This window comes from Hylobates moloch, unplaced genomic scaffold (assembly GCF_009828535.3).
Source record: "Hylobates moloch isolate HMO894 unplaced genomic scaffold, HMol_V3 SCAFFOLD_9, whole genome shotgun sequence".
Classification (NCBI taxonomy): Eukaryota; Metazoa; Chordata; class Mammalia; order Primates; family Hylobatidae; genus Hylobates; species Hylobates moloch.
In genome coordinates this window covers 25,778,452-25,804,724 of record NW_026652284.1, presented here as the reverse complement: position 1 = coordinate 25,804,724, position 26,273 = coordinate 25,778,452, and the positions used below count along the sequence as shown (strand labels likewise).

Genomic DNA, 26,273 nt, shown 5'->3' with positions numbered 1-26,273 from the left:
GATGGAGTCTTGCTCTGTTGCCCAGGCTAGAGTGCAGTGGTCTAATCTTGGCTCACTGCAACCTCTGCCTCCCGGGTTCAAGCAATTCTCCGGCCTCAGCCTCCCAAGTAGCTGGGATTACAGGTGTGCACCACCACTCCCGGTTAATTTTTTTATATTTTTGGTAGAGACGGGGTTTCATCATGTTGGCCAGGCTAGTCTCAAACTCCTGACCTCGTGATCCATCCACCTCAGCCTCCCAAAGTGTTGGGATTACAGGCACGAGCCACCAGGCCTGGCCCAGATCCCCAACTCTTAATCCCTAAATTTAGCTCTCTCCTAAAGTTTATGAACATGTAGATGTCTAAAAATATCTAAACACTTGAGACAGGATTGTAATTTACAAAGCAGAAAGGTAATGAATTCTAGTACAACCAGATTAGTAAAAATGAACTATTCCAATCAGTAATAATACAGAAGCCATTTACTGAGTTATATTATGTGCCAGGTTCAATATTGTTTTATATACCTATCTGAATTACATTTCCCCATGTCTTTGTGAAGTAACTATTGTTATTCCCATGGAGAATGATGAAGAAAGTGACGCATAATGCGGGTAAGTAGCCAGGGTCATTCAGCTAGCCCCAGGAGTTGGATGGGACCCAGGTTTGGGGGACTGCTGCTTGTGCTACCTCCTGATTACTAATTCAGATTCTTCAGTATCTTGATACAGGGAAGAGGTGTCCTGGTTGGCAGGCAGGAGTATCCTGGTCAATGGAAAGTTATATCCTTCCATTGTAAGTTAATGAATTTGGTAAGCAAGAATCAGCCCCTGAGCCCAAGCACCTCTTAAAAGCACCTCTGGCCACTGAAAAAGAGTTTCTCGACTGCCATCTTTTATTCAACAAATACTTATTGAGCAGCTACTATGTGCCAGGCCACTGGAAATAAAGCAGAGAACGAGATGGACAAAGAGCTCACATTCTAGTCAGGGTGGACAAACATGTAACCAAATAAGCAAGACTAGTTTTCAGTATGTGAGATGCTATGAAGACAATAAAATGGTATGATAAATAATGACTAAGGGAGTCAGTAAAAGGTCACTGTGAGCAGGTGGTACCTGAGCTGAGACCTGACATGAGGAGCCAGTTATGAGACTCTAGAGAAGGGTGTATGAGGCACAAGGACAGACAGTGCAAAGGTCGGCGTGAGATCGGCATGTCAGACAGACTACAGGGTGGCCAGGATGGCTGGAGCAAGGTGAGAGGTAGAAAGTATGATGCAAGATGAGACTCAGAGCTGGGTATGGGCCTTGCAGGCCATAGAAGGGATTTGAGTTTTATTCTAAGCACAATTGGAAACCCGTGGAGGATTTTTAAGCAAGAGAGTAATATGACCAAACTCTAAATCATTTTGATTCTATCAAGGTACACCCTTCCACGTAGAGCTTCCCTCTAACGTAATCTTGTAATCTTGAATTTCAACAGATAGAAACATTTAAAGAGCCAACAGACAGAAACATTTAAAGAGCCAGATAGTAAAACTGGTAATGCCACTCCATCTTGCTTAAGTTACAATCTCTCCTTGACAGAATTCCATAGAATTCTGTCAATCACCATTTCACTTACGTGATTACTGTAATTCATATTCTCGTGAAATGTTAGAATATAATGGTCCACATTTTATGAATGAAGAAAACAAAATATGAATATCTTCTTTAAGGTCAGTAATAGAACCAGGAAAGAAACTGAGAAATCTTTGTTAAATGTGCTTGTTTTTTGTTTTTTGTTTTTTTTGAGATGGAGTCTTGCTCTCTCACCCAGGCTGGAGTGCAGTGGCATGATCTCAGCTCACTGCAACCTCTGCCTCCCGGGTTCAAGTGATTCTTCTGCCCCAGCCTCCCGAGTAGCTGGGACTACAGGCGCGTGCCACCACACCTGGCTAATTTTTTGTATTTTTAGTAGAGACGCGGTTTCACCGTGTTAGCCACGATAGTCTTGATCTCCTGACCTCATGATCCACTTGCCTTGGCCTCCCAAAGTGCTGGGATTACAGGCATGAGCCACCATGCCTGGCCTATTAAATATGTTTTTAACACAGTTAGTCCACCTTAATTTCTCTGAAAGGAAAAAAAGAAATCAAGAAAAACACAGAGATTTACCTTCTTTCTATCATCTTTCCTGTCAAATGCACACTGCTGCTTGCACTGTTCACAAGAATAGGGTGGTCCATACTTCTTTTCTGAATTTGTGCAGCGCTGGCATTTATTCCCAATAAATGCCGCAATTATGTTGCAATACTGACAAGGTTTGGGCTTAAAAGGGGAAAAAAGAGTCAAATATTACTTTCATAAAATACCACTGCATTTAAAAAAGCAATAATTCCTACTTTGTAGTTCATTAATCATGGTACAAATGTATTGCCAACTTCATAAATCTTCTTTTATATTGACCAAATGAAGCCCAATTCTTTTTTATTGTTGTTGTTTTTGTTTTTTGAGAAGGAGTTTCGCTCTGTTGCCCAGGCTGGAGTGCAGTGGCGCAATCTCAGCTCAATGCAACCTCCGCCTCCCGGGTTAAAGCAATTCTTCCTGCCTCAGCCTCCGGAGTAGCTGGGATTAGAGGTGCCTGCCACTGTGCCCGGCTAATTTTTGTATTATTTCCTAGAGATGGGGTTTCACCATGTTGGCCAGGCTGGTCTAGAACTCCTGACCTCAGGTGATCCGCCTGCCTCAGCCTCCCAATGTGCTGGGATTATAGGCATGAGCCACCACGCCCGGCCATGAAGTCCAATTCTTAATACTATGTGAAGTGTTTTTCCGCACAGGACTATTGATTTTTAAATAAATAACTAAACAAATAACAAAAACCCATGAGTATGTATGCAGAGACTTCTATGAGACATACAGCAGAACCAGCTCTTTGGAGAGACTAGTAAGGGTTTCCAAATTTCTGAAAAGGCCTCTTTGCTATTATCAGTCCATAAACACGTTGGGAGAATGCTTACAAGCACATAACATCCTGAACTATAACACTAAGAGAAAAAGAGAATCATTCCTCAAAATGACCAATCAACTGTTACCAAACAAAGGGGTCAAAGTTATAAAAATTCAATTTGCCAGGTGCAGTGGCTCATACCTGTGATCCCAGCACTTTGGGAGGCTGAGGTGGGCAGATCACTTGAGTTCAGGAGTTCGAGACCAGCCTGACCAACATGGTGAAACCCCATCTCTACTAAAATACAAAAATTAGCCAGGTGTGGTGGCGTGTGCCTGTAGTCCCAGCTACTCGGGAGGCTGAGGCAGGAGAATCACTTGAACCTAGGAGGTGGAGGTTGCAGTGAACTTGATCGCCTTCCACTCCAGCCTGGGTGACAGAGCAAGACTCAGTCACAAAAAAAAAAAAAAAAAAATTTCATCTTTCCCTTTCTCTTTTCATACTGGTCACTGAAGCCTCTCAATGAAAATTATAATCATAATCCTGGCAGTGTGACCATAAACACAGAATTCCTTAACAATAAGCATTAGCAGGCCAGGCACGGTGGCTCACGCCTGTAATCCCAGCACTTTGGGAGGCCGAGGCGGGCGGATCACGAGGTCAGGAGATCAAGACCATCCTGGCTAAAACGGTGAAACCCCGTCTCTACTAAAAAATAAAAAAATAAAAATTAGCCGGGCGAGGCGGCGGGCGCCTGTAGTCCCAGCTACGCGGGAGGCTGAGGCAGGAGAATGGCGTGAACCTGGGGGACGGAGCCTGCAGTGAGCCGAGATCGCGCCACTGCACTCCAGCCTGGGTGAAAGAGCGAGACTCCTTCTCAAAAAAAAAAAAAACAAAAAACAATAAGCATTAGCTAAATGTGAAAGCTGAAATCAGTACCAGATATATTACACATAACTATTTATTCTAATAAAAATATTGTAATGGCATTAGTAGGCCACAGAAGGTAAGGTTCCACAAAACCCTAGTACTCACTGTTAGGTTTGAAAATATCCTACTTACCGTTCCATACAACTGCACGTTCTGGGCACATTTCTTGCATATTGTATTGGTTTTACTGTTAAGGAAGAAAGAGACACAGGCTTTTCTTAGAATATCTGAAAACTGATACCTCCTTAAGCCCAAGGAATTTGCTCATTGCTAAGGGCCAAAGTGAGATATGGTCTGGATGCTTGGTTAGCACTAGTTTGAGTATCTTTCTAATAACTCTTTTATTTTTATTAAATATTTTTGAGACAGAGTCTCCCTCTGTTCCCCAGGCTGGAGTGCAGTGGTGCAATCTGCTCACTATAACCTCTGCCTCCCAAGTTCAAGCAATTCTCATGCCTCAGCCTCCCAAGTAGCTGGAATTACAGGCGCGCGCCACCACACCCAACTAATTTTTATATTTTTAATAGAGACAAGGTTTTGCCATGTTGGCCAGGCTGGTCTCAAACTCCTGACCTCAAGTGATCCATCTGCCTTGGCCTCCCAAAGTGATGGGATTACAGATGTGAGACACCACACCTAGCCTCTAATACCCCTTTTAATTATTATGTGGCTGGGCATGGTGGCTCACGCCTGTAATCCCAGCACTTTAGAAGGCCGAGGGGGGTGGATCACCTGAGGTCAGGAGTCTGAGACCAGCCTGGCCCAACACGGTGAAACCCCATCTCTACTAAAAATACAAAAATTACCCAGGCATGGTGGTGTGTGCCTGTAATCTCAGCTACTCGGGAGGCTGAGACAGGAGAATGGCTTGAACCTGGGAGGCGGAGGTTGCAGTGAGCCGAGATCGCGCCACTGCACTCCAGCCTGGGTGAAAGAGCCAGACTCCTTCTGAAACAACAACAACAACAACAACAACAACAACAACAACAACAAATTATTATGTGGTTATGGATTTTTTTAATCTCAAATAAAGTGAGGCTTTGGCTAAAATGGAGAGTGAGTTATTTCTGATTATGACATCCCCAAGTATCACTAACTAAAATTACCAGATACAGAAAACACCCTCAAAATATTATACTAAAATGGACTAGCAGGAAAAAAAAATAACTTCTCCTTAATTCAGATGAATAGTCGGGAAATTTGAGGTGACAAATAAAGTATGTGTGTTTGGAATATAAACTCAGAGATTCTATCTTTGCTAACCTTACTCTGTGTTCTCCTTCATAAGTAAAGGCATATGAAAACATCCGAGGTGGGGAAAAAGACACTATGATCAAATATTTTGTCAATATTTAGGCCGGGCACGGTAGCTCTTGCCTGTAATCCCAGCACTTTGGGAGGCCGAGGCGGGTAGATCACCTGAGGTCAGGAGTTCGAGACCAGCCTGGCCAACATGGTAAAACCATGTCTTTACTAAAAATTCAAAAAAATTAGCCAGGCGTGGTGGTGTGTGCCTGTAATCCCAGCTACTCAGGGGGCTGAGGCAGAAGAATTGCTTGAACCTAGGAGACGGAAGTTGCAGTGAGCCGAGATTGCGCCATTGCACTCCACCCTGGGCAACAGAGCAAAACTGTGTCTTGAAAAAAAAAAAAATTCTGATTTCTCTAAGAGTTAAGCACTGACAAAAACAAAAACATCCGGCTGGGCGCGGTGGCTCACGCTTGTAATCCCAGCACTTTGGGAGGCCGAGGCGGGCGGATCACGAGGTCAGGAGATCGAGACCACAGTGAAACCCCGTCTCTACTAAAAATACAAAAAATTAGCCGGGCGTGGTGGCGGGCGCCTGTAGTCCCAGCTACTCGGAGAGGCTGAGGCAGGAGAATGGCGTGAACCCGGGAGGCGGAGCTTGCAGTGAGCCGAGACTGCGCCACTGCACTCCAGCCTGGCCGACAGAGAGAGACTCCGGCTCCAACAAACAAAAAAAAAAAAAAAAAAAAAAACATCCTTTGCCTTGTGAAGATCCAGAGGTCATATTACCTAAATGTGTGAATTAATAAAGCTGCCTGGGGGAAAAATCGTCTTCAAATAAAAGTCTAACTCTTCACATGAGGAGGTAAAAATGAATGTCTTATGTATAAGAACAATTTAAACAGTACTCTGGGGCTAAAAACTAATAAATCACATAAAAATCTAAGGCCAGGCACAGTGGCTCATGCCTGTAATCCCAGCACTTTAGGAGGCTCAGCCTGGGAGTTCAAGGTTTCAGTGGGCTACAATTGCGCCACCACACTCCAGCCTGAGTGACAGAGTGAGACCCTGTCACAAAAAAAAAAACAAAACTAGTCTATTCTCTGCTTTGTGATCATTTTCCCATATAATTCCTGTGAAAGTGACTATAAAGTTAAAGTAGACAGAAGAAAAACCTCAGAGTAGAAAATATTTAAATTAAAAAGTATTTTCCAGGGCAATTTTCTGTCACTTTTAAAAGACAGTAAAATAAGTGAAGGACATTCAAAGAAATCTCTAGAAAGAGGATTAGCATCAATGATTCTGTGATGTAGAACAGCATTTTGATTTACGCCTAGATTTACTACTGAAGGAATGGGGTAGATGTCAATATATACATATGTTCCTAACATGTTAAAAAACATGCAAAGAAAAACTAACTCTAGGCTGGGCACGGTGGCTCATGCCTGTAATCCCAGCACTTTGGGAGGCCGAGGCAGGCAGACCACCAGAGGTCTGGAGTTTGAGACCAGCCTGATTAACAAGGAGAAACCCCATCTCTACTAAAAATACAAAATTAGTTGGGTGTGGTGGTACCTGCCTGTAATCCCAGCTACTCGGGAGGATGAGGCAGGAGAATCGCTTGAACCTGGGAGGTGGAGGTTGCAGTGAGCCGAGATCATGCCATTGCACTCTAGCCTGGGCAACAAGAGCGAAACTCTGTCTCAACAACAACAACAAAAAAAAAAAAAAGAAAAGAAAAAAAGAAAAACTAACTCTATGATCCATCTTGAATTAATTTGTATGTATAGTGTAAATAAAGGGTCAAAGTTCCTATCTCACCGCACACATGAATTAACCCAAGATGGACCACAGACCAAATTTAAGAGCTAACATATAAAGCTTCTAGAGTATGATTCCACTAACATGAAGTCCTAGAATAGGCAAAACTAATTTATGGTGGAAATGAAAAGTAGAACAGGGGTTGCCTGGAGGAAGCAAGGGTGTGGGGACTGTCTAGGATGGGGCATGAGAGGACTCTATGGAGTGATAGTAACATTCTGTATTTTGATAGGGTTGGGGCTACACAGATGTCTACATTTGTAAAACTTGATGTATTTAAGATTTAAGCATGTTAGTGTAAGCCAATTTTGCCACACACACAAAAAAAAGAACTGCAAACAAATATTTAACTCTAAATAATGCTGTGCATGCTGAAGTGTTTCAGGATCATGTAGACTGATGTCTGCAACTTTAAATACATCAGAAATAAAATGAATTGATATAGTGATGGATAGAGAGATGAACAGATGGATAGGTGAATATATAGTAAAGTGTATATTACAGAATTTAAGTAGAGGGCATATGGGTGTTCACTTTTTTTTTTTTTTTTTTTTGAGACGGAGTCTCGCTCTGTCGCCCAGGCTGGAGTGCAGTGGTGCGACCTCGGCTCACTGCAAGCTCCACCTCCCGGGTTCACGCCATTCTCCTGCCTCAGCCTCCCGAGTAGCTGGGACTACAGGCGCCTGCCACCGCGCCCGGCTACTTTTTTGTATTTTTAGTAGAGACGGGGTTTCACCGTGTTAGCCAGGATGGTCTGGATCTCCTGACCTTGTGATCCGCCCGTCTCGGCCTCCCAAAGTGCTGGGATTACAGGCGTGAGCCACTGCGCCCGGCCCACTAATTCTTTTAACCTTTTTTTGTTTGTTTGAAAACATCCATGATAGGCTGGGTGTGGTAGCTCACACCTGTAATCCCAGCACTTTGCGAGGCCGAGGCGGGCAGACTGGTTGAGCTCAAGAGTTCTAGACCAGCCTGGGCAACATGGCAAGACCCCTGTCTCTACTAAAGATACAAAGAAATAGCCGAGTGTGGTGGTGCGCACCCCTGGTCCCAGCTATATGGGAGGCTGAGGTGGGAGGATCATTTGAGCCTGGAGAGGGGAGGTTGCAGTGAGCTGAGATCATCTCACTGCACTCCAGCTTGGGTGACAGAGAGAGACCCTGTCTCATAAAGGAAAAAAAAAAATCCATGGTAAAATCTTGGAGAAGTTATTCTAAGAATTGAAATGACTAATTAAAAAATAGGCTTCTAGGTCTAATGGATGAATTAACAAATAGATCCCACTCTCCTCAAGGCAGGATCATCTACACTTACAAAAGTTCCACAAGAGTCAAACTTGGTATACCAAAAAGTCACTTTGTTGCTATGGTAATGCCCCCTAAAGATGTCTGACCACTTATACCTGCATTTCACACTTTTTTTTTTTGTGACAGAGTCTCCCTCTGTCACCCAGGCTGGAGTGCAGTGGCGCAATCTCAGCTCACTGCAACCTCCACCTCCTAGGTTCAAGCAATTCTCCTGCCTCAGCCTCCCAAGTAGCTGGGACTACAGGTGTGTGCCACCACACCCAGCTAATTTTTTTGTATTTTTAGTAGAGACTGGGTTTCCTCATGTTAGCCAGGATGGTCTCTATCTCCTGACCTCGTGATCCACCTGCCTCAGCCTCCCAAAATGTTGGGATTACAGGCATGAGCCACCGCACCCAGCCCATTTCACACTTTTAAAAATGAGATTTGGCCAGACGTGGTGGCTCACGGCTGTAATTCCAACATCTTGAGAGGCTAAAGAGGAAGGAATCACTTGGGCCCATGAGTAAGAGACCAGCCTGGGTAACATGGCAAAATCTTATCTCTACAAAAATAAAAAAATTAGCTGGGCGTGGTGGCACACACCTGTGGTCCCAGTTACTTGGTAGGCTGAAGTGGAAGGATCACTCGGGCCCAGGAGGTCCAGGCTGCAGTGAGCCATGACGGCTCCACTGTACTCCAACCTGACTGGCAGAGAGAGACTCTGTTTCAAACAAAAAAAGAGATTTGCCCAAGGAAAGTGTAATGGCAAGTGAGTTTCAAATGTGACTAGAGCTAACAAACTCTTATCAGGATTGTCACATTTCCAAAAGTATCTTCTTTGGGCTTATAAATTCTTCAATCTCTGTATATGTACATATTGAAACATGAGGCTCATGTTTTACTGTTGTGGGATTGGTTTCTTCTTGTCAAAAAGATTATAATCACAATATAAAATGATCAAGGGTCTTAAAAAGAACTTTAAAAATTTAAGCAGGCTGGGCGTGGTGGCTCACGCCTGTAATCCCAGCACTTTGGGAGGCCGAGGCGAGTGGATCACGAGGTCAGGAGTTCAAGATCAACCTGGCCAAGATGGCGAAACCCCGTCTACTAAAAATACAAAAAAACTAGCTGGATGTGGTGCCAGGCACCTGTAATCTCAGCTCCTAGGGAGGCTGCGGCATGAGAATCGCTTGAACCTGGGAGGCAGGGGTTGCAGTGAGCCGAGATCGCGCCACTGTAGTCCAGCCTGGGTGACAGAGTGAGACTCCATCTCAAAAAAAAAAAAAAAATTTAAGCAATCAATGGATAATAACTAGGAAACAATATATGTATTATATACCCTTTAAACCCTTCATTGTATATCTCATCCCACACACAAATTAACTCAAGATGGATCATAGACCTAAATATTTAGCAATTATAGTCTGTATATAATGTGATTGATTACAGATCTGCATTTTACAATGCAACTGATTATAGCATCTGTACATGAAACGCAATCAATTACAGATTTTAAGAGGAAAAAAGCCTATTAATATCTTTCATGATCAACAAAACTCTACCTCTCCTGCTGGTACTCAGTCCTGCAGTAGGTGCACTTCACAACAGGGTGTGCAATCCGACATTCCTGAAATGAAATGAGGATATAATTTTAAAAGGCAGTCACAAATGGAAACAGCCTTCAGTAGGAAGCCGACCTGGGTACTATTTCTAGCATAGCTACTATGCTTGAGTGAGTCACTTAAACTTTCTGGGCCTTATTTTTCTCCTCTGTAATACTGGCATCACTTCCCTACTGTTGATATGGGAGTTAAGAAAGAACTTATATGGATTATATGGAACTAGCCATAAATTGTAAAACAAACATATATATGAATAAGCCCCAGACTGGGAATCAGAAGCCCTGAATTCCAGGCCTGGTTCTTCTGCCACTGTGTGATTTTGAGGTTTACTTGTGAAATGAAAGTGCTGGATTAAAATTGTTATTTATATATACATAACTTCCTTAAGATCATATATACATATTTTGAGGCCAAAAAGGGCACTCAAGCACTTGCATTCCCTCAGACCTGGTATATAAAAACTGGCAAATGGAAAGTCATGACCATCCGAGGCAAAAGTGACAATTATGAGTTATCCAAATCAGAGACACAAATTCTGGATTATTGGATACCTCAACATTATTCTTCAGCCAGTTTGGTGACTTTTTAACTGTTGCCTCACAGCACCCTTAGTCACTTAAAAAGTAAAAGTGGGATGAAGCAACTTAAAAGAAAAAGAGAAGTTGGATCTTCAGGAGTAAAAACTGATCAGCAGCTAGTCAGGGAAGACCGAAGACCGCCAACTGGATGCTGAGAAGTGATCCCTCGGATCTGTGAGCCTGACTGTGGGGCTTTTTAAAAAATAAAGCCTTGCTGCCTCCGATTCTGAGACTGGCCGAAAAGTGAGGTGCTTTAAAAAAAAAAAAAATCAAGCCTTGCTACCTCCGATTCTGAAACTGGTCGAAAAGTGCCCGTGAGGAGCCCGAGTTCGACACATTCCTCCAAGGCAGCACCCAACTTTGGAGTTCAGTCCCAGGAGGGGCAGGAGGTCCCCTAGTCTGTGACCAGGGAGACTGAGGCAGCGGGGGAGGCAGCCCAAAGGGATCCCGAGGGCGACCAGTCAGGGCAAGCAGGGGACCCGCTGTCCCTCCCCCGACCTCACGGGGTCCGAGAACAATCCCCACGGTTGCTAAGCACCCGGACACGCCGGCCGCGGGAGCCTGGACCGGGCCCCGGCTCCCGCACGTGCCCCGCCGGCCCCCAGCGGGGTGGGTGCGGCTCCTCAGCCTGGCGGGCCTGCCACACCCTGCTCCGGGGACCCCGCCGGGCGTCCCCACAGAATCTGGAGCTCCGGGCCGCGCCTCCTGCGTCCCCAGTTCCCGGCCGCCGCCCCAGCCCGCGCACCTTGCACAGCTGCTGCCCCTGAGACAGCGCCTCGAAGGGGAAGCGCTGGTGGCACTTGGTGCAGGCGTAGAGCGCCGCCATGTCCGGCCCGGGCCGCGCTCCCCGACCCGCCGGCCCGGCCCGCGGATTTATCTGACAGTCTGAGGCACAACCCGGCGGCGGCTGCAGGCTGCTGGCTGCGGCAGGCGGGCGAACAAGCGGGCGGGCGCAGGCGGGTCGGGGCGGACCCGGGCGGGCTGGGGCGGGCACGGCGACTCCAGACGCCCGCTCACTGGTGGGCTTTGACGTCGATCAAGTGGGAAGGGGCGAAACACGGAGCTTTCGCCCACTCTGATTCGGTCTGGCCTGGAGTACGCCACTGTGACGCTCCAGGCCGCGATTATGTAAAGCGCAGTCACGCGGGGGCGCCACCTGGAGGGGACAGGCTCCCGGCCGGGACCTCGGAAGAGCTTAGGCTCCGCCCTACTTGCTCGGCGTTCCCGCCCTCGCTCCGCCTCTCCACGGCCTCAGGAGCATCTGCGCTTCTCGCGATACCTTCGGGGATTTGTGATGTTTTGGTTTCCATGGAGCTGCCCTCTGGGAGCACGAGGGGTACAATTGGAACGAAGGCGGCGCACAGTTAACTGGAACTCTGCAGCCGCCCGAGCCCAAAGAAGGTGGAGAGCTTGGGAAAGAAGTTCCCCATAATCGGAGCAGGAGGAGCCCGCCTAGCCTCGCTCAGAGGAGGAGAGGAAACTCTGAGGGAGAATTTAGAAGTGTGCCCTCAATTTAAGACCCCTAAAGAGGGAACTGTGGGGCCGTGGGCCTTAGGAGAGAAAAGGAGCGCCCCAGAGAGAGCACCGCTGTGCTGCGGCAGAGGGACTAAAGAGATGGCAGTCCTTCCAGGAGGGATTGGACAGATATTCAGGCCCCATCAGAGTGGGCTGCAATTGGCCCAGGCCTGCTTCCTATTTTGTTTTCTCCGGTTTCACCCCCAGCTTCTCTCGCAAGCAACCACCTGGTGATTCCTGACAAGTCCTGGCTTCCGGAAGGCAAGCCACGCCCTCCGGGCTCCTCTGCCTCTCTTTGGCTCCAGCTTGGCACGTATAGGAGCTGCCCACGGAATGACAGACTTCCGGTTCTTGAGGTGTTGGCAAAGCTTCCTGCACTGCTGACCTATCCAAGTCCTGCCTTGTAGCTGCTCTTGGGCATAGGTTACTCTTGGCTCTGCCAACCACCCGTACAGTACTAATTGCAGTTTTACCTCAACGTGCGCTTTTTACAATTAAAAGCTGACTTATGGCTTCTATTTCCCTGCCTCAACAAAATTTACTCTCTCTGAACCCAAATCTGGCTGCTTCCTTGTAGGTGCCCCCAAAGATGTGCATTAATCATTAGGATCAGAAAGCAAAGGTTCCAAATCACTGTTCCACAACTAACTACATGACCTTGGATCTGTCACTGAACTTCTCACGGCCTCGTTTTTCTCAGTTGTACAACGAGGTCATTGTGAGAATCAAAACCAGTACATGAGTCGGGACGGGATGGCTCACAACTGTAATCCCAGCACTTTGGGAGGCCGAGGCGGGTGAATCACCCGAGGATCACCTGAGGTCAGGAGTTCCAGACCAGTCTGACCAACGAGGTCAAACCCTGTCTCTACTAAAATACAAAAATTACCCAGGTACGGTGGCAGGCGCCTGTAGTCCCAGCTACTCGGGAGGCTGAGATAGGAGAATTGCTTGAACCTGGGAGGCAGAGGTTGCAGTGAGCCAAGATCACACCACTGAACTCCAGCCTGGACGACGGGGCAAGACTCCGTCTCAAAAAAAAAAAAAAGAAAAAAAGAGAGAGACCAGCCTGTGTAACACAGTGGACCCCATTTCTACAAAAAAACTTTTTTTTAAATTAGCCGGGTGTGGTGGCACGTGCCTGTGGTTCCAGCTACTCAGGCGGCTGAGGCGGGAGGATCCCTTGAGCCTGGGCAGTCGAGGCTGCCCTGAGCCATGATTGTGCCACTGCACTCCAGCCTAGGTGACAGAGTGAGACCCTGTCTCAAAATATATATGCAAATACAAATAAAAACAGTACGTGGAGGAAAATGGGGAAATTGTTTAATGGGTAAGGGGCTTTTGGAGTGATGAAAATGTTTTGGAACTAGATAGAGGTAATGGTTGTTCAACGTGGTGAATATACTTTTTTTTTTTTTTTGAGACAGAGTCTGGCTCTGTTGCCCAGACTGGAGTGCAGTGGCGCAATCTTGGCTCACTGCAACCTCCACCTCCCAGGGGTTCAGGCGATTCTCCTGCCTCAGCCTCCTGAGTAGCTGGGATTACAGGCGCGTGCCACCACACCCGGATAACTTTTGTATTTTTAGTAGAGATGGATTTCACCATGTTGACCAGGCTGGTCTTGAACTCCTGATCTCAGGAGTTCCTGGATCAGGTGATCCGCCTGTCTCGGCCTCCCAAAGTGCTGGGACTACAGGCGTGAGCCACTGTGCCTGGCTTTTTTTTTTTTTTTTCCTTGTGATGGAGTCTTACTCTGTCACCCAGGCTGGAGTGCAGTGGTGTGATCTCGGCTCACTGCAACCTCCACCTCCCGGGTTTAAGCGATTCTCCTGCCTCAGCCTCCTGAGTAGCTGGAACTACAGGCATGCACCACCATGGCCAGCTAATTTTTGTATTCTTAGTAGAGACGGTTTTTGCCGTGTTGGCCAGGCTGGTCTCGAACTCCTGACCTCGAGTAATCTGCCCGCCTCGGCCTCCCAAAATCTGGGATTACAGGCATGAGCCACCACGCCCAGCCTCAACATGGTGAATATACTAAATACCACTGAATTGTTCACTTTAAAATGCTTAATTTTATGTTATGTGAATTTAATTTCAAATTATTATTATTATTACTTTTTGAGAGAGGGTCTCACTCTCGCCCAGGATGGGGTGCAAAGGCTCAGTCTTGGCTCCCTGCAGCCTCAACATCCCTGGGCTCAGGTGATCCTCCAACCTCAGCTTCCTGAGAAGCTGGACTACAGGCACACACTACCAAGTTCTTCACGGCAGGCTAATTTTTTGTTGTTGTTGTTTGTTTGTTTGAGACGTAGTCTCACTCTGTTGCCCAGACTGGAGTACAATGGTGTGATCTCGGCTCACTGCAACCTCCACCTCCCAGGTTCAAGCGATTCACCTGCCTCAGCCTCCCGAGTAGCTGGGATTACAGGCGTGCGCCACCACACCCAGCTAATTTTTGTAATTTTAGTAGAGACGGGGCTTCACCATATTGACCAGGCTGGTCTTGAACTCCTGACCTCGTGATCTGCCTGCCTTGGCCTCCCAAAGTGCTGGGATTACAGGTGTGAGCCACCGCACCTGGCCAATTTTTGTATTTTTTATAGAGGCGGAGTTTCACTGTGTTGTCCAGGCTGCTCTCCAACTCCTGGGCTCAAGTGATCCTTCCACCTCAGCCTCCCAAAGTGCTAGGATTACAGTTGTGAACCACTGCGTCTGGCCTCAAATTACGTTTTTTGTTTTTTTTTTTTTTAAAAGAATGTAAGTGGCTGGGTGTGGTGGCTCACGCCTGTAATCCCAACACTTTGAGAGGCCGAGGGGGACAGATCACTTGAGGTCAGGAGTTCGAGACCAGCCTGGCCAACATGGTGAAACCCTGTCTCTGCTAAAAATACAGAAAATAGCTGGGCATCGTGGTGAGTGCTCGTTATCCCAGCTACTCAGTAGACTGAGGCAGGAGAATCGCTTGAACCCGGGAGGCGGAAGTTGCAGTGAGCTGATATTGTGCCACACTGCACTCTAGCCTGGGCGACAAAGCCAGACTCCGTCTCAAAAAAAAAGAAAAGAAAAATGCAAGCTCAGAGCCAGACTGCCTGACTTTGAATCCCAGCTCTACTACTTAGAAGCTGTATAACTCTGAGCACATTAAAAACAAAACAAACAAGAAACAGTACATGTAACTTGGCACACTAATATACGTTAGTATTAGAAGAAAAAACTGCATTTCTTCTAGAGAGATGCTGGTGCACTGAATTGTGTAAACACAGCCTCCCTTTTCACACACAAACCCTACAGTGGGATAAGAGCCTCTCTTTGTTCCCACTGTCTTCAGTTCTGAGTTCCACTCTATTACCAGTTTTACAATTACCTATTGGTTTTCATCAGACTGTGGGCCATCATAACAGGGTCATCTCTATAAGCCCTTCACAAAGCTAATTGAACCATTCATTCGACAAATATTTATTTTTTATTTAATTAATTAATTTATTTATCCATGTTTTTGAGAGGGAGTTTTGCTCTTGTTGCCCAGACTGGAGTGCAATGGTGCAATCTCAGCTCACTGCAACCTCTGCCTCCTGGGTTCAAGCGATTCTCCTGCCTCAGCCTCCCAAGTAGCTGGGATTACAGACCTGTGCCACCAAGCCCAGCTAATTTTTGTATTTTTAGTAGAAATATGGTTTGGATTTTTGTAGAGACCGGGGTTTCACCATGTTGGCCAGGCTGGTCTCGAACTCCTGACCTCAGGTGATCCACCCACCTCAGCCTCCCAAAGTGCTGGGATTACAGGCATGAGCCACTGTGCCCAGCCTATTTATTTTTTTGAGACAGAATCTCCCTCTGTTCCCCAGGCTGGAGTGCAGTGGCACAATCTCTGGCTCACTGCAATCTCCACCTCCTGGGTTCAAGCTATTCTCATGCCTCAGTCTCCCAAGTAACTGGGATTACAGACCCGCACCACCACACCTGGCTAATTTTTGTATTTTTAGTAAAAACATGGCTTGGCCATGTTGGCCAGGCTGGTCTTGAACTTGAACTCCTGAGCTCAAGTGGTCTGCCCCTGTAAGCCTCCCAAAGCACTGGGATTACAGGTGAGCCAACGTGCCGGGCCATATCATGCCTCCTTTTTTTTTTTCCCAAAAAGACAGGGTCTGGCTCTATCGTTCAGGCTGGAGTGTGCCCAGTCCATTCAATCAACACATCTTTATAGAGCATTTGTGCCAGGCTCTGGCTTAGGCATTGGGGATACACTGGTGTATAAAGAAGACATGAGGGCTGGGCACAGTGGCTCAAGCCTGTAATACCGATGCTTTGGGAGGCTGAGGCAGAAGGATCGCTTGAGCCCAGGAGTTTGAGAGCAGCCAGGGCAACATGGCAAAACCCTGTCTCTACAAAGAAAAAAATAATTAGGTGGTTGTGGTGGCATGGGACTGTAGTCCCAGCTACTCAGAAAGCTGAGGTGGGAGAACGGCTTGAACCAGGGAGGTGGTTACAGGGAGCTGAGATCACGCCACTGTACTCCAGCTTGAACTACAGAGACAGACCCGGTCTAAAAAAAAGGCATGATATGGCCAGGCATGGTGGCTCACCTGTAATCCAGTGCTTTGGGAGGCCGAAGATAGCTAAGAAGCAAGGACTGTGAATTAAAAGATACGCCACAGGGACAGACAATGCTACAATAGAGGAGAAGGCAGGGGGACTAATTTAGACAGAGCCAGTCAGGGAAAAAACTCTCGGAGAAGATGCCAAGACCTGAAGGTCAAGAAGGACTTAGCTATGTGACTTAGCCAAGAATGTTCTGGGCAGAGGAGAAGCGGAAGACTTTGAGATGAAATAGAACATGACATGTTCAAGAAATGAAGAGGCCAGTATAGCTGAGGGTGAGTGAAGATGCCGCCAGGGACAGCAGGGCCAAATGTGCAGAGCTGGTAAACCCTGCCATGGATGTGGAGTTTGCTCAAAGTACAATGGGAAAGAAGCCAGTGACAGTTTTTAAGCAGGCAAATAACATGATTGGTTTATGGGTTTTTTTTTTTAAGCTTTTTTTTCTTTTAGAGATGGGGTTTCTCCCTGTTGCCCAGGCTGCTCTTGCACTTCTGGGTTCAAGTGATCCTCCCACCTCAGCCTCCCAAAGTGCTGAGATGTACAGGTGTGAGCTACCATGCCCAGTCTGGATTTATATTTTTAAGATTTCTTTGGCTGCTAGGAGGAGAAAAGACAGCAGGGGGCCAGAGTAAAGGCAGAGAGATCATTCAGGAGGTTATTGCAGGCATCTAGATGAGAGGTGACGGTTAAAAGTTTGCAGTGGAAAGAAGTGGACAGATTGAACATATATTTTGGAGGTAGAATCAATAGGACTTAGGGATGGATTGCATTTGGGAGGTGGTGAGGGAGAGGAAGAAATTATGGTCAATGTGCTCAGCTATGTGTGTGGTGGTAGTATTTCCAGCAAAAGGGAAGACTGAAAGGACAGGTTTCAGGGACAAAACCGGGAGTTTTGTTCTGACATGTTAAGTTCTAGATGCCTGTGGGGCATCTGGGGGAGACATCATGTAGGCAGCAGGCTCTATTCTGTATATCTCTTAGAGGTGAGTTCTGGGATGAAGATACAGTTTTGTGGGGCACGTCAGCAGGTATGTGGTATTTAAATCCCTGGGACTGGATAATAGCATCTTAGAAGCCTAGAGAGAGAAGACACAATGCCTCTTCTTCTTTTTTTTCTTTTTCTTTTCTTTTTGAGATGGAGTCTCACTCTATTGGCCAGGATGGAATGCAATGGCATGATCTCGGCTCACTGCAACCTCCGCCTCCTGGGTTCAAGCGATTCTCCTGCCTCAACCTCTCGAGTAGCTGGGACTACAGGCGTGTACCACCACGCCCGGCCAATTTTGTTGTATTTTTAGTAGACAGGGATTCATCATATTGGTCAGGCTGGTCTCGAACTCCTGACTTCATGATCCGCCCGCCTCGACCTCTCAAAATGCTGGGATTACAGGCGTGAGCCACCGCGCCCGGCCGAAATAAAACTTTTTTAAAAACTAGATTTAATTTCTAATTTATTTATTCAATAAACGTGCACTGAACATCTACTAAGTATCAGGCACAGTGCTAGGTCCTGGAAGCACAATGATGAAATGACCAAGATCTTGTCCTCCTAGAGCTTCCATTCCTGGATGAAGGAGACAGATTATATATGAGCAAATACATATATTTATTTATTTAAATAAATATAAATATTTACATATAAATAAATATATTTATTTGAACTTGAATAATGCAATTTCAGGTGATGCTAAGTTCTGAAAAAATAAAGCAGGGAAAAGGAACATGGGATGATTATGGGAGTGGCTCTGTTTTATTTGTTTATTTTTTTAGATTCAGGGGGTACATGTGCAGTTTGTTACAAGGGTACATTGCATGATGCTGAGGTATGGGCTTCTATTGTCCTGTCATCCATGTAGTGAACACAGTACCCAATAGGAAGATTTTTAGTCCTCATTCCCCTGTAATCCCAGCACTTTGGGAGGCTGAGGCAGACACCTTGCTTGAGCTCAGGAGTTCGAGACCAGCCTGGGCAACATGACGAAACCCCATCTCAACCAATAGTACAGAAAATTAGCTGGGCATGGTGGCATGTATGCCTGTAGTGCCAGTTACTCAGGAGGCTGAGGCGGAAGGATGGCTTGAGCACAGGAGGTCAAAACTGCAGTGAACCAAGATCACACTGCTGCATTGTGGGTGACAGAGCAAGACCAGCCTGTGGGTGATAGAGCAAGACCCTGTCTCAAAAAAACTCAAAAAACTCTGTACCCATTTAGCAATAACTCTCCTTTCCCCTCTACGTCCAGCTTCCAGCCCACTGCTAACCTTTATTCTACTTTCTATATGAATTTGGCTTCCTAGGTGACTGATATCATAATGTTTGTCTCTTTGTGTCTGGGTTACTTCACTCGGCATGTTTTCAAGTTTCATCCATGTTGAAGCATATATCAGAACTTCATTCCTTTTTATGGCTGAATAATATTCCATTGTATATATAAACAGTTTGTTTATCTTTTAATGTGTTGATGGACATTTGGATTGGTCCCACCTGTCTACACTGTTTTGTGTTGCTATAACAAAATACTTGAGACTGGCTAAATTATAAAGAACAGACATTTGTTTCTCAAAGTTCTGGAGGCTGAGAAGTCCAAGATCATGGTGCCAGCAGGTTGGGTTGTTTGGTGAGGGCTGCAAAGCAGGGAAGGGGCTAGAAAATATTGGCAATCAGTGTTCAGGGCAACTTTAAATTTTTTTTATTTATTTTAAGAGACTGGGTCTCGTTCTGTCACCTGGGCTGGAGTGCAGTGGTTCAATCAGAGCTCACTGAAGCCTCAAACTCCTGGGCTCAAACGATCTCTCTTCCTGCCTCAGCCTCCTGAGTAGCTAGGACTACAACTGTGTACCTGGTTGATTTTTGAATTAAATTGTTTGTTTTTTGTTGTTGAGTTATAGGAGTTCTTTATATATTCTGAATATTAATCCTTTGTCAGATAAATGATTTGCAAATATTTTCCCCCATTTTGTGAGTGGCTTTTCATGCTCTTTAGTGTCCTTTGATGCATAAACATTTTAAATTTTAATTTAGTCTAATTTAATTTTTTTTTTTTTTTTGCTTGTACTTTGGTGTTATAATTAAGAAACCATGGCCGGGAGCAGTGGCTCAGGCCTGTAATCCCAGCAGCACTTTGGGAAGCCGAGGTGGGCAGATCACCTGAGGTCAGGAGTTTGAGACCAGCCTGGCCAACGTGGCGAAACCCCGTCTTTATTAAAATTACAAAAATTAGCTGACTGTGGTGGCGGGAGCCTGTAATCCCAGCTACTCAGGAGGCTGAGACAGGCTAATTGCTTGAATCCAGGAGGTGGAGGTTGCAGTGAGCAGAGATCATGCCATTGCACTCCAGCCTGGGCAACAGAGTGAGACACCATCTAAAACAAAACAAAACAAAACAAAACCCATTGCCAAATCCAAGATTATGAAGATGGGATACATTTTAAGACTAGAACTTACATGACCGGTGAGGGATTGGATCTGGTATGAGCAGTGAAGAGGAATCACGGATGCATCCTAGGTTTTTGGCATAAGCAACTGGGTAAACAGTAATAGGATTTACTGAGATGGGAAGAGCAGTAGAGGGACAGATTTGAAAGGGAAAAGCAGGGCTTCTGTTTTGGCCATGAAACTTTTGAAATGACTGTGAGATGAGTAGGCAGTTAGAGATACAAGCCTGGGGTGCAGAGCAGCAGTCAGAGCTGGAGGTGTAATTTGGAAGTCATGAATATTTTAGATTGTTTTACAAGCCATGAGATCACCTGGAGAGTGAGTGAAGAGAGAGAAGAGTTTTTCTTAGTCTCGTTTCTGCTGCTATTACAGAATAACACAGACTGAGTAATTTATAAACAATAGAGGCTTATTTGGCTCATGGTTATGGAGGCTGGGAAGTCCAAGAGCATGACACCAGCCTCTGGTGAGGGTCATCCCATGGCAGAAGATGTCATATAGTGAGAGAGGACAAGAGAGAGAGAAAAAGGGGGCCAAACTGCTGTGACAATGGCAGTAAGCAATTAATGAGTGTGAAACCATGATGACCTAATCACCTCTTAAATGACCCACCCCTTAATATCATCACAATTGCTATTAAACTTCAACCTGAGTTTTGGAGGGGACATTCAAACCAGAGTAAGTTGGCGTAAGTTCCTAAGAGAGACTTGAAACTCCAAACATTAGGAGATTGGGAAGCAAGGATGGGGTGGCAGAAGGAGGGCTGGTAATCTGACAAATGAGATAGAAGGTATAATCAGAGAGGTAGGAAGAAAACTAGGAGAGTTTTGTGTCTGAGAAGCCAGGTGAAGGAAATAAATAATTGGCTGTGTTAAAGGTTGCTTAGAGCTTTGGTAGAATAGATGTGTTTGCTGACCTTGATAAGAGTGGTTTCACTGACTTGGCAGAAAGAAAAGCATGATTGGAATAGGTTTTAATTTTTGCCTTTAGATAGAATGGGGGTTGTGGGGATGAGAAAGAGAGAATGAGAAGTGTGGAAGTGGAGCCATTGAGTATAGAGAAAGTTTTAGAGGAATTTTGCTACAAAGGAAAACAGAAAAATGGGGCAATAGTTGAGGGGGGCTGTGAGGGTCAGGGGAAGGCTGGTTTGTTTGTTTTGAGACAGTCTCGCTGTGTGGCCCAGGATGAAGTGCAGTGGCATGATCTCGGCTCACTGCAACCTCTGCACCCTGGGTTCAATCAATTCTCCTGCCTCAGCTTCATGAGTAGCTGGGATTATAGGTGTGCGCTACCATGCCCGACTGATTTTTTTTGTTTGTTGTTGTTGTTGTTGTTGTTGTTTTGTTTTTGAGACAGAGTTTCGTTCTTGTTGCCCAGGCTGGAGTACAATGGCGCGATCTTGGCTGACCATAACCTCCGCCTCCCAGGTTCAAGCAATTCTGCCTCAGCCTCCCGAGTTAGCTGGGATTACAGGCATGCGCCACCATGCCCAGCTAATTTTGTATTTTTAGTAGAGACGGGGTTTCTCCATGTTGGTCAGGCTGGTCTCGAACTTCCAACCTCAGGTGATCCGCCCACCTTGGCTCCCAAAGTGCTGGGATTACAGGCATGAGCCACCGCGCCTGGCCTTTTTTTTTTTTTTGTATTTTTAGTAGAGACAGGGTTTCACCATGTTGGCCAGGCTGGTCTCGAATTCCTTACCTTAAGTGATCCGTCTGCCTCAGCTTTCCAAAGTGCTGAGATTACAGGCTTGAGCCACCACGCCTGACCTGTTTGTTTTTGTTAAGTGGGGGCTATTACAGTAAAGGGGGAAACTGTGCAAGAGAAAGAGGAAAAACTTGTGGGAGCAAAATCTTTGATAGGTGAGTGGGGATAGGATCCAGTGTATAAGTGAAAATTCGGTCTTAAACAGGGATAATTTAGGTTGTCCCACAGTCCCAGGGAATGTGTGTAGGAGGTGAAGTGGAGTGGGTTAGGAGTATATAAATCCTTTTTACTTTTTTTTTGAGGCTGAGTCTTGTTCTGTCATCCAGGCTGGAGTGCAGTGGCACAATCATGGCTCACTGCAGCCTCAACTTCCTGGGCTCCAGTGATCCTCCCACCTCAGCCTCCTGAGTAGCTGGGATCATAAGCACACACCACCATGTCCAGCTAATTTTTGTATTTTTGGTAGAGATGGAGTTTTGCCATGTTGCCTAGGCTGGTCTTAAACTCCTGAGCTCAAGCAATCTGCCCACTTCAGACTCCCAAAGTGCTGGGATTACAGGTGTGAGCCACTGTGCCCAGCTTATTTTATTTTGAGACAGGGTCTTGCTCTGTTGCCCAGGCTGGAGTGCAGTGGTACAATCATGGCTCACTGTAGCCTCCAATTCCTGGACTCAGGTGATCGTCCCACCTCAGCTTCCTCAGTAGCTGGGAGTACAGGCACATGCCACCATGCAAGGCTAATTTAAAATTTTTTGGTAGCAATAGGGTCTTACTAGATTGTCCAAGATGGTCTTGAACTCCTTGCCTCAAGTGATCCTCCCATCTCAGCCTCCCAAAGTGCTGGAATTACAGCATGAGCCACCATGTCTCACCCAGGAGTATCTAGTTTTTATCATGTGTCCACACTGACATCCTCCTTCCCATCTTGTGTAAGGTCATCTGTCCATGTGGTTTGCTGTTGTGTCTGCCTCATCTGGACCTCAAGGCCTCTTCAGCAATATATGCCACACCTATTCTGCTCAAGGCCATTGGGGGAAATGTTTTGCTGCTCCCTTTGCCACCCTTAAGCAGGAGTCACACTCTTCAACTGTTTCTTCTCTTCTTCTCCTGAACTATCTCGGGTGTGGGAACCTCCATAAGGTTTGTCACCCATTGTAAGGTTGGGCTGCTGTAACAAAGAAAATGAACAATCATTTAGTGGCTGGAACAAGTTAGAAGTTTACTTTTGCCTTCTATCATTGTCTAAGGGCTAACGTTCCAGGTCTGCTGGTGGCTGTGGTCCATGTTGTCATCCAGGTAGCTGTAAGAATTAAAGAAAGAGGAAAGAAACACAAAAAGGTGGCTCTCCAGTCAAGACAGATTTATTTTAGAGAAAACAAACCTGAGAGGCGCCTTCTGGCCGAGTTAGGTCAGACACATTCTTTTACAAACTATGAGTTTTTAAGGATTCAGGGTGGGCGAGTTTGTCAGAGGCTTGGACTGCTTCCGTATCTCTTGTATCTCTTTGTTCTTATCTGGGAGGCAGAGTTGTGTGTCTGTTTCCATACATCTTTCTGCAGCTGCAGGCTTATCCCCTGAGTCTGCTTTTAGCTTCCCTTAGTGCACCTGAAGGGCAAGGAATGCGCTTATTAAGGCCCACTGTTTTGCTGGGGCCCATTGTGTGAGGGTGAAGTTTGGCAGTTACCCAAGAGACTTTTCCCCCACCTGCCTCTGTGCCCGAGCTCTTTTATCTGTGGTTTATTGTCTGCTCTTTCTGGCTGCTTGTAGTTAGAAGAGAAGTGATTTCCTTGAAACGCATGAGGCTAGAAAGGGAGTTGGACTTCAAGCGGCAGCGTTTGTCCAAGATGACGGTGCTCCTGCTCTGTCAATACCCACATTCCTTCCGCTCTCTGCTGGTTGAGCTAGGTCACGTGGGGTTCAGCTAGGAGGAACGGTAAAAGTCCTTGGACCTCTTCTCTCTTTCGAATCATCCTGGGTGATCTCATCTAGTTCTTGGCTTTTCTATCACTGATGATTTTGAAATTTGTCTTTAATCTGGCTTCTCCTCTGAACTTGACATTCCCGTTTGGAGGTCCGTAGCCATCTCAAACTTGATATGTCTAAAAATGGCCAGTTCCTTCTGTTGTCCTCCCTCTTTCAGCGAATGACAGTTCCATTTTTCTAGTTGTTCAGGCAGAAAAGCTTGGTGTCATTTTTGACTCCTCTTTTTCTCTCATATCCCAGATCTGGTCTGTCAGTAAATGCTTTTGGCTCCATTATCAAAATGCTGGTATCTTTCTCTAGTTGAACTCCTGTTATACAAACTCAGAAACCAAAGAGATGCAGACAAAATGTTTCAAATATCCCTCAGTATCTGAGCCCTTACTACTGCTGTTAACCTTAGACCTAGGCCCTGTGCTTTAGAGGACACTGCATATCACAAACACACAAAAAATAAGGATCACATGAATGCCTCTATCACCTGGATCTGAAGCTCAGGGCTGATTTAGCACAACCCGTTATCATAAACATCTGCTCCAGGACTTGCACCATTCAGGCCCCAGGGAATGCTTCTAAAATGTCTTGCCCTATGTTCTAGAAACAAAAAGGGACTGTGTTGATTGCTGTAAAGGTTTACAGGTTGTTATCACTGCCAACATCAGAGACAGACACTGCTTTGGAGTCTGGGAAGGGCAGAGAGGTAGAAACGCTTAGGTAAGAGAAAAGACAGGCCAGGCGCAGTGGCTCATGCCTGTAATCCCAGCACTTTGGGAGGCCAAGGCGGGTGGATCACCTGAGGTCGGAAGTTCGAGACCAGCCTGACCAACATGGAGAAACCCCGTCTCTACTAAAAATACAAAATTAGCTGGGCATGGTGGCACATGCCTGTAATCCCAGCTACTAGGGAGGCTGAGGCAGGAGAATCGCTTGAACCTGGGAGGCAGAGGTTGCAGTGAACTGAGATCGCACCATTGCACTACAGCCTGGGCAACAAGAGTGAAACTCCATCTCAAAAAAAAAAAAAAAAAAAAAACAGAGAAAAGACAAATTAATTGATTCACCAAATCCTTTCTGATAGCATAAATGCAATTAATTATTGCATAATGGAGTATCATTTCCCAGAGGTACCCCGTGTCAATTTTCTTGCTTCTCTTTCATTTTCAATTACTTTTCCAAACTGGAGGTGTTTGCAGATTACTTTGGTATTCACAACAACAGTTAGACATGGCAGCATGGAATGTTTTCCAATGGAACAAATCTTTTCTCATCTGTGTGTGGATAGATCTACATGTAATAAGGGCGGAGCATGGTACAAATTCTTCCTATTGGCATTTAGATGGCTCTTGAACACTAAAATGGCAAAGTTTTTTTAAATTAATAAGATTTGATTAAATTTTCAAAAAATAACAGCTTTAAATAACATTGATTTAAAACTTTTTAATGTCTATAATTTGTGTTTGTATTTTATTTTATTTTTTGAGACACAGTCTCGCTCTGTCTCCAGGCTGGAGTGCAGTGGTACGATCACAGCTCACTGCAGCCTCGACCTCCTGGACTCAATTGATCCTCCCACCTCAGCTTCTTAAGTAGATGGGACTACAAGCGTGTACTACCAAGTCCAGCTAATTTTTGTATTTTTTTGTAAATACTGGGTTTTGCCACGTTGCCCAGGCTGGTCTCGAATCCCTGGGCTCAAACAATTCACCCGCCTCAGCTTCCCAAAGTGCTGAGATTACAGGCGAGAGTCACTGCACCTGGCCTATTTATTATATTTATTTTTTATTTTATTATTATTTTTTTGAGATGGAGTCTCGCTCTGTTGACCAGGCTGGAGTGCAGTGGTGCAGTCTTGGCTCACTGCAAGCTCTGCCTCCTGAATTCACGCCATTCTCCTGCCTCAGCTTCCCGAGTAGCTGGGACTACAGGCGCCCGCCACCATGCCCGGCTAATTTTTTGTATTTTTAGTAGAGATGGGGTTTCACCGTGTTAGCCAGGATGGTCTCGATCTCCTGACCTTGTGATCCATCCGCCTCGGCCTCCCAAAGTGCTGGATTACAGGTGTGAGACACCACACCCGGCCTATTTATGTATTTATTTTAGAGACAGTGTCTCATTCTGTCACCTAGACTGGAATACAGTGGCACAATCATAGCTCACTGCAACTTGGAACCCCTGGGCTCAAATGATCCTCTTGCTTCACCCTCCAGAGTAACTGGAACCACAGGCGCAAGACACCACATCTATCTGCTTTTTAATTTTTAATAAATTATTTAAAATATTTTGGAGTAATTTTTAAAATATAAGCCAGGCAAAGTGGCTCTCTCCCGTAATCCCAGCACTTTGGGAGGCTGAGGTGGAAGAATTGCTTGAGGCCAGGAGCTGGAAAACAGCCTGGGCAACATAGAAAGACCCTGTTTCTATAAAAAAATTTTAAAAATTTAAAAATATATAAAACATTTTAAGTTTTAATTTTCACATTTATTTTTATTTATTTTTTAATCAAAATATATTCAAGTTTTATATACTTTAAAACAGTTATATTTTAGTTTAAATTCTTTTTTTTTTTTTTTTTTTTTAAAAGAGTTTCACCCGTTTGCCCAGGCTGGAGTGCAGTGGCACAATCTCAGCTCACT

At 45.6% G+C, this 26,273-nt stretch overlaps 1 protein-coding gene across 9 annotated transcripts in view; it reads right to left on the bottom strand.

Moving 5' to 3' along the window:
* Nucleotides 1-26,273, bottom strand: part of FAM76A (family with sequence similarity 76 member A) — a 63,917-nt gene that overhangs the window by 27,109 nt on the left and 10,535 nt on the right. For 2 of the 9 annotated variants that reach the window (XM_032759479.2, XM_032759480.2), the window contains exons 1-5: nucleotides 11,149-11,618; nucleotides 9,766-9,830; nucleotides 6,669-6,770; nucleotides 3,978-4,032; nucleotides 2,141-2,293 (exon numbers count right to left, since the gene is read on the bottom strand). In XM_032759479.2, coding sequence (XP_032615370.1) covers nucleotides 2,141-2,293; nucleotides 3,978-4,032; nucleotides 6,669-6,770; nucleotides 9,766-9,830; nucleotides 11,149-11,229 — 456 coding nt within the window. In that variant the 5' untranslated portion in view covers nucleotides 11,230-11,618. Of the gene's footprint in view, nucleotides 1-2,140; nucleotides 2,294-3,977; nucleotides 4,033-6,668; nucleotides 6,792-9,765; nucleotides 9,831-10,376; nucleotides 10,526-11,148; nucleotides 11,620-26,273 lie in introns of those variants that run through there. The other 7 variants (XM_058444025.1, XM_058444027.1, XM_058444029.1 and 4 more) reach the window with 7 other exon arrangements.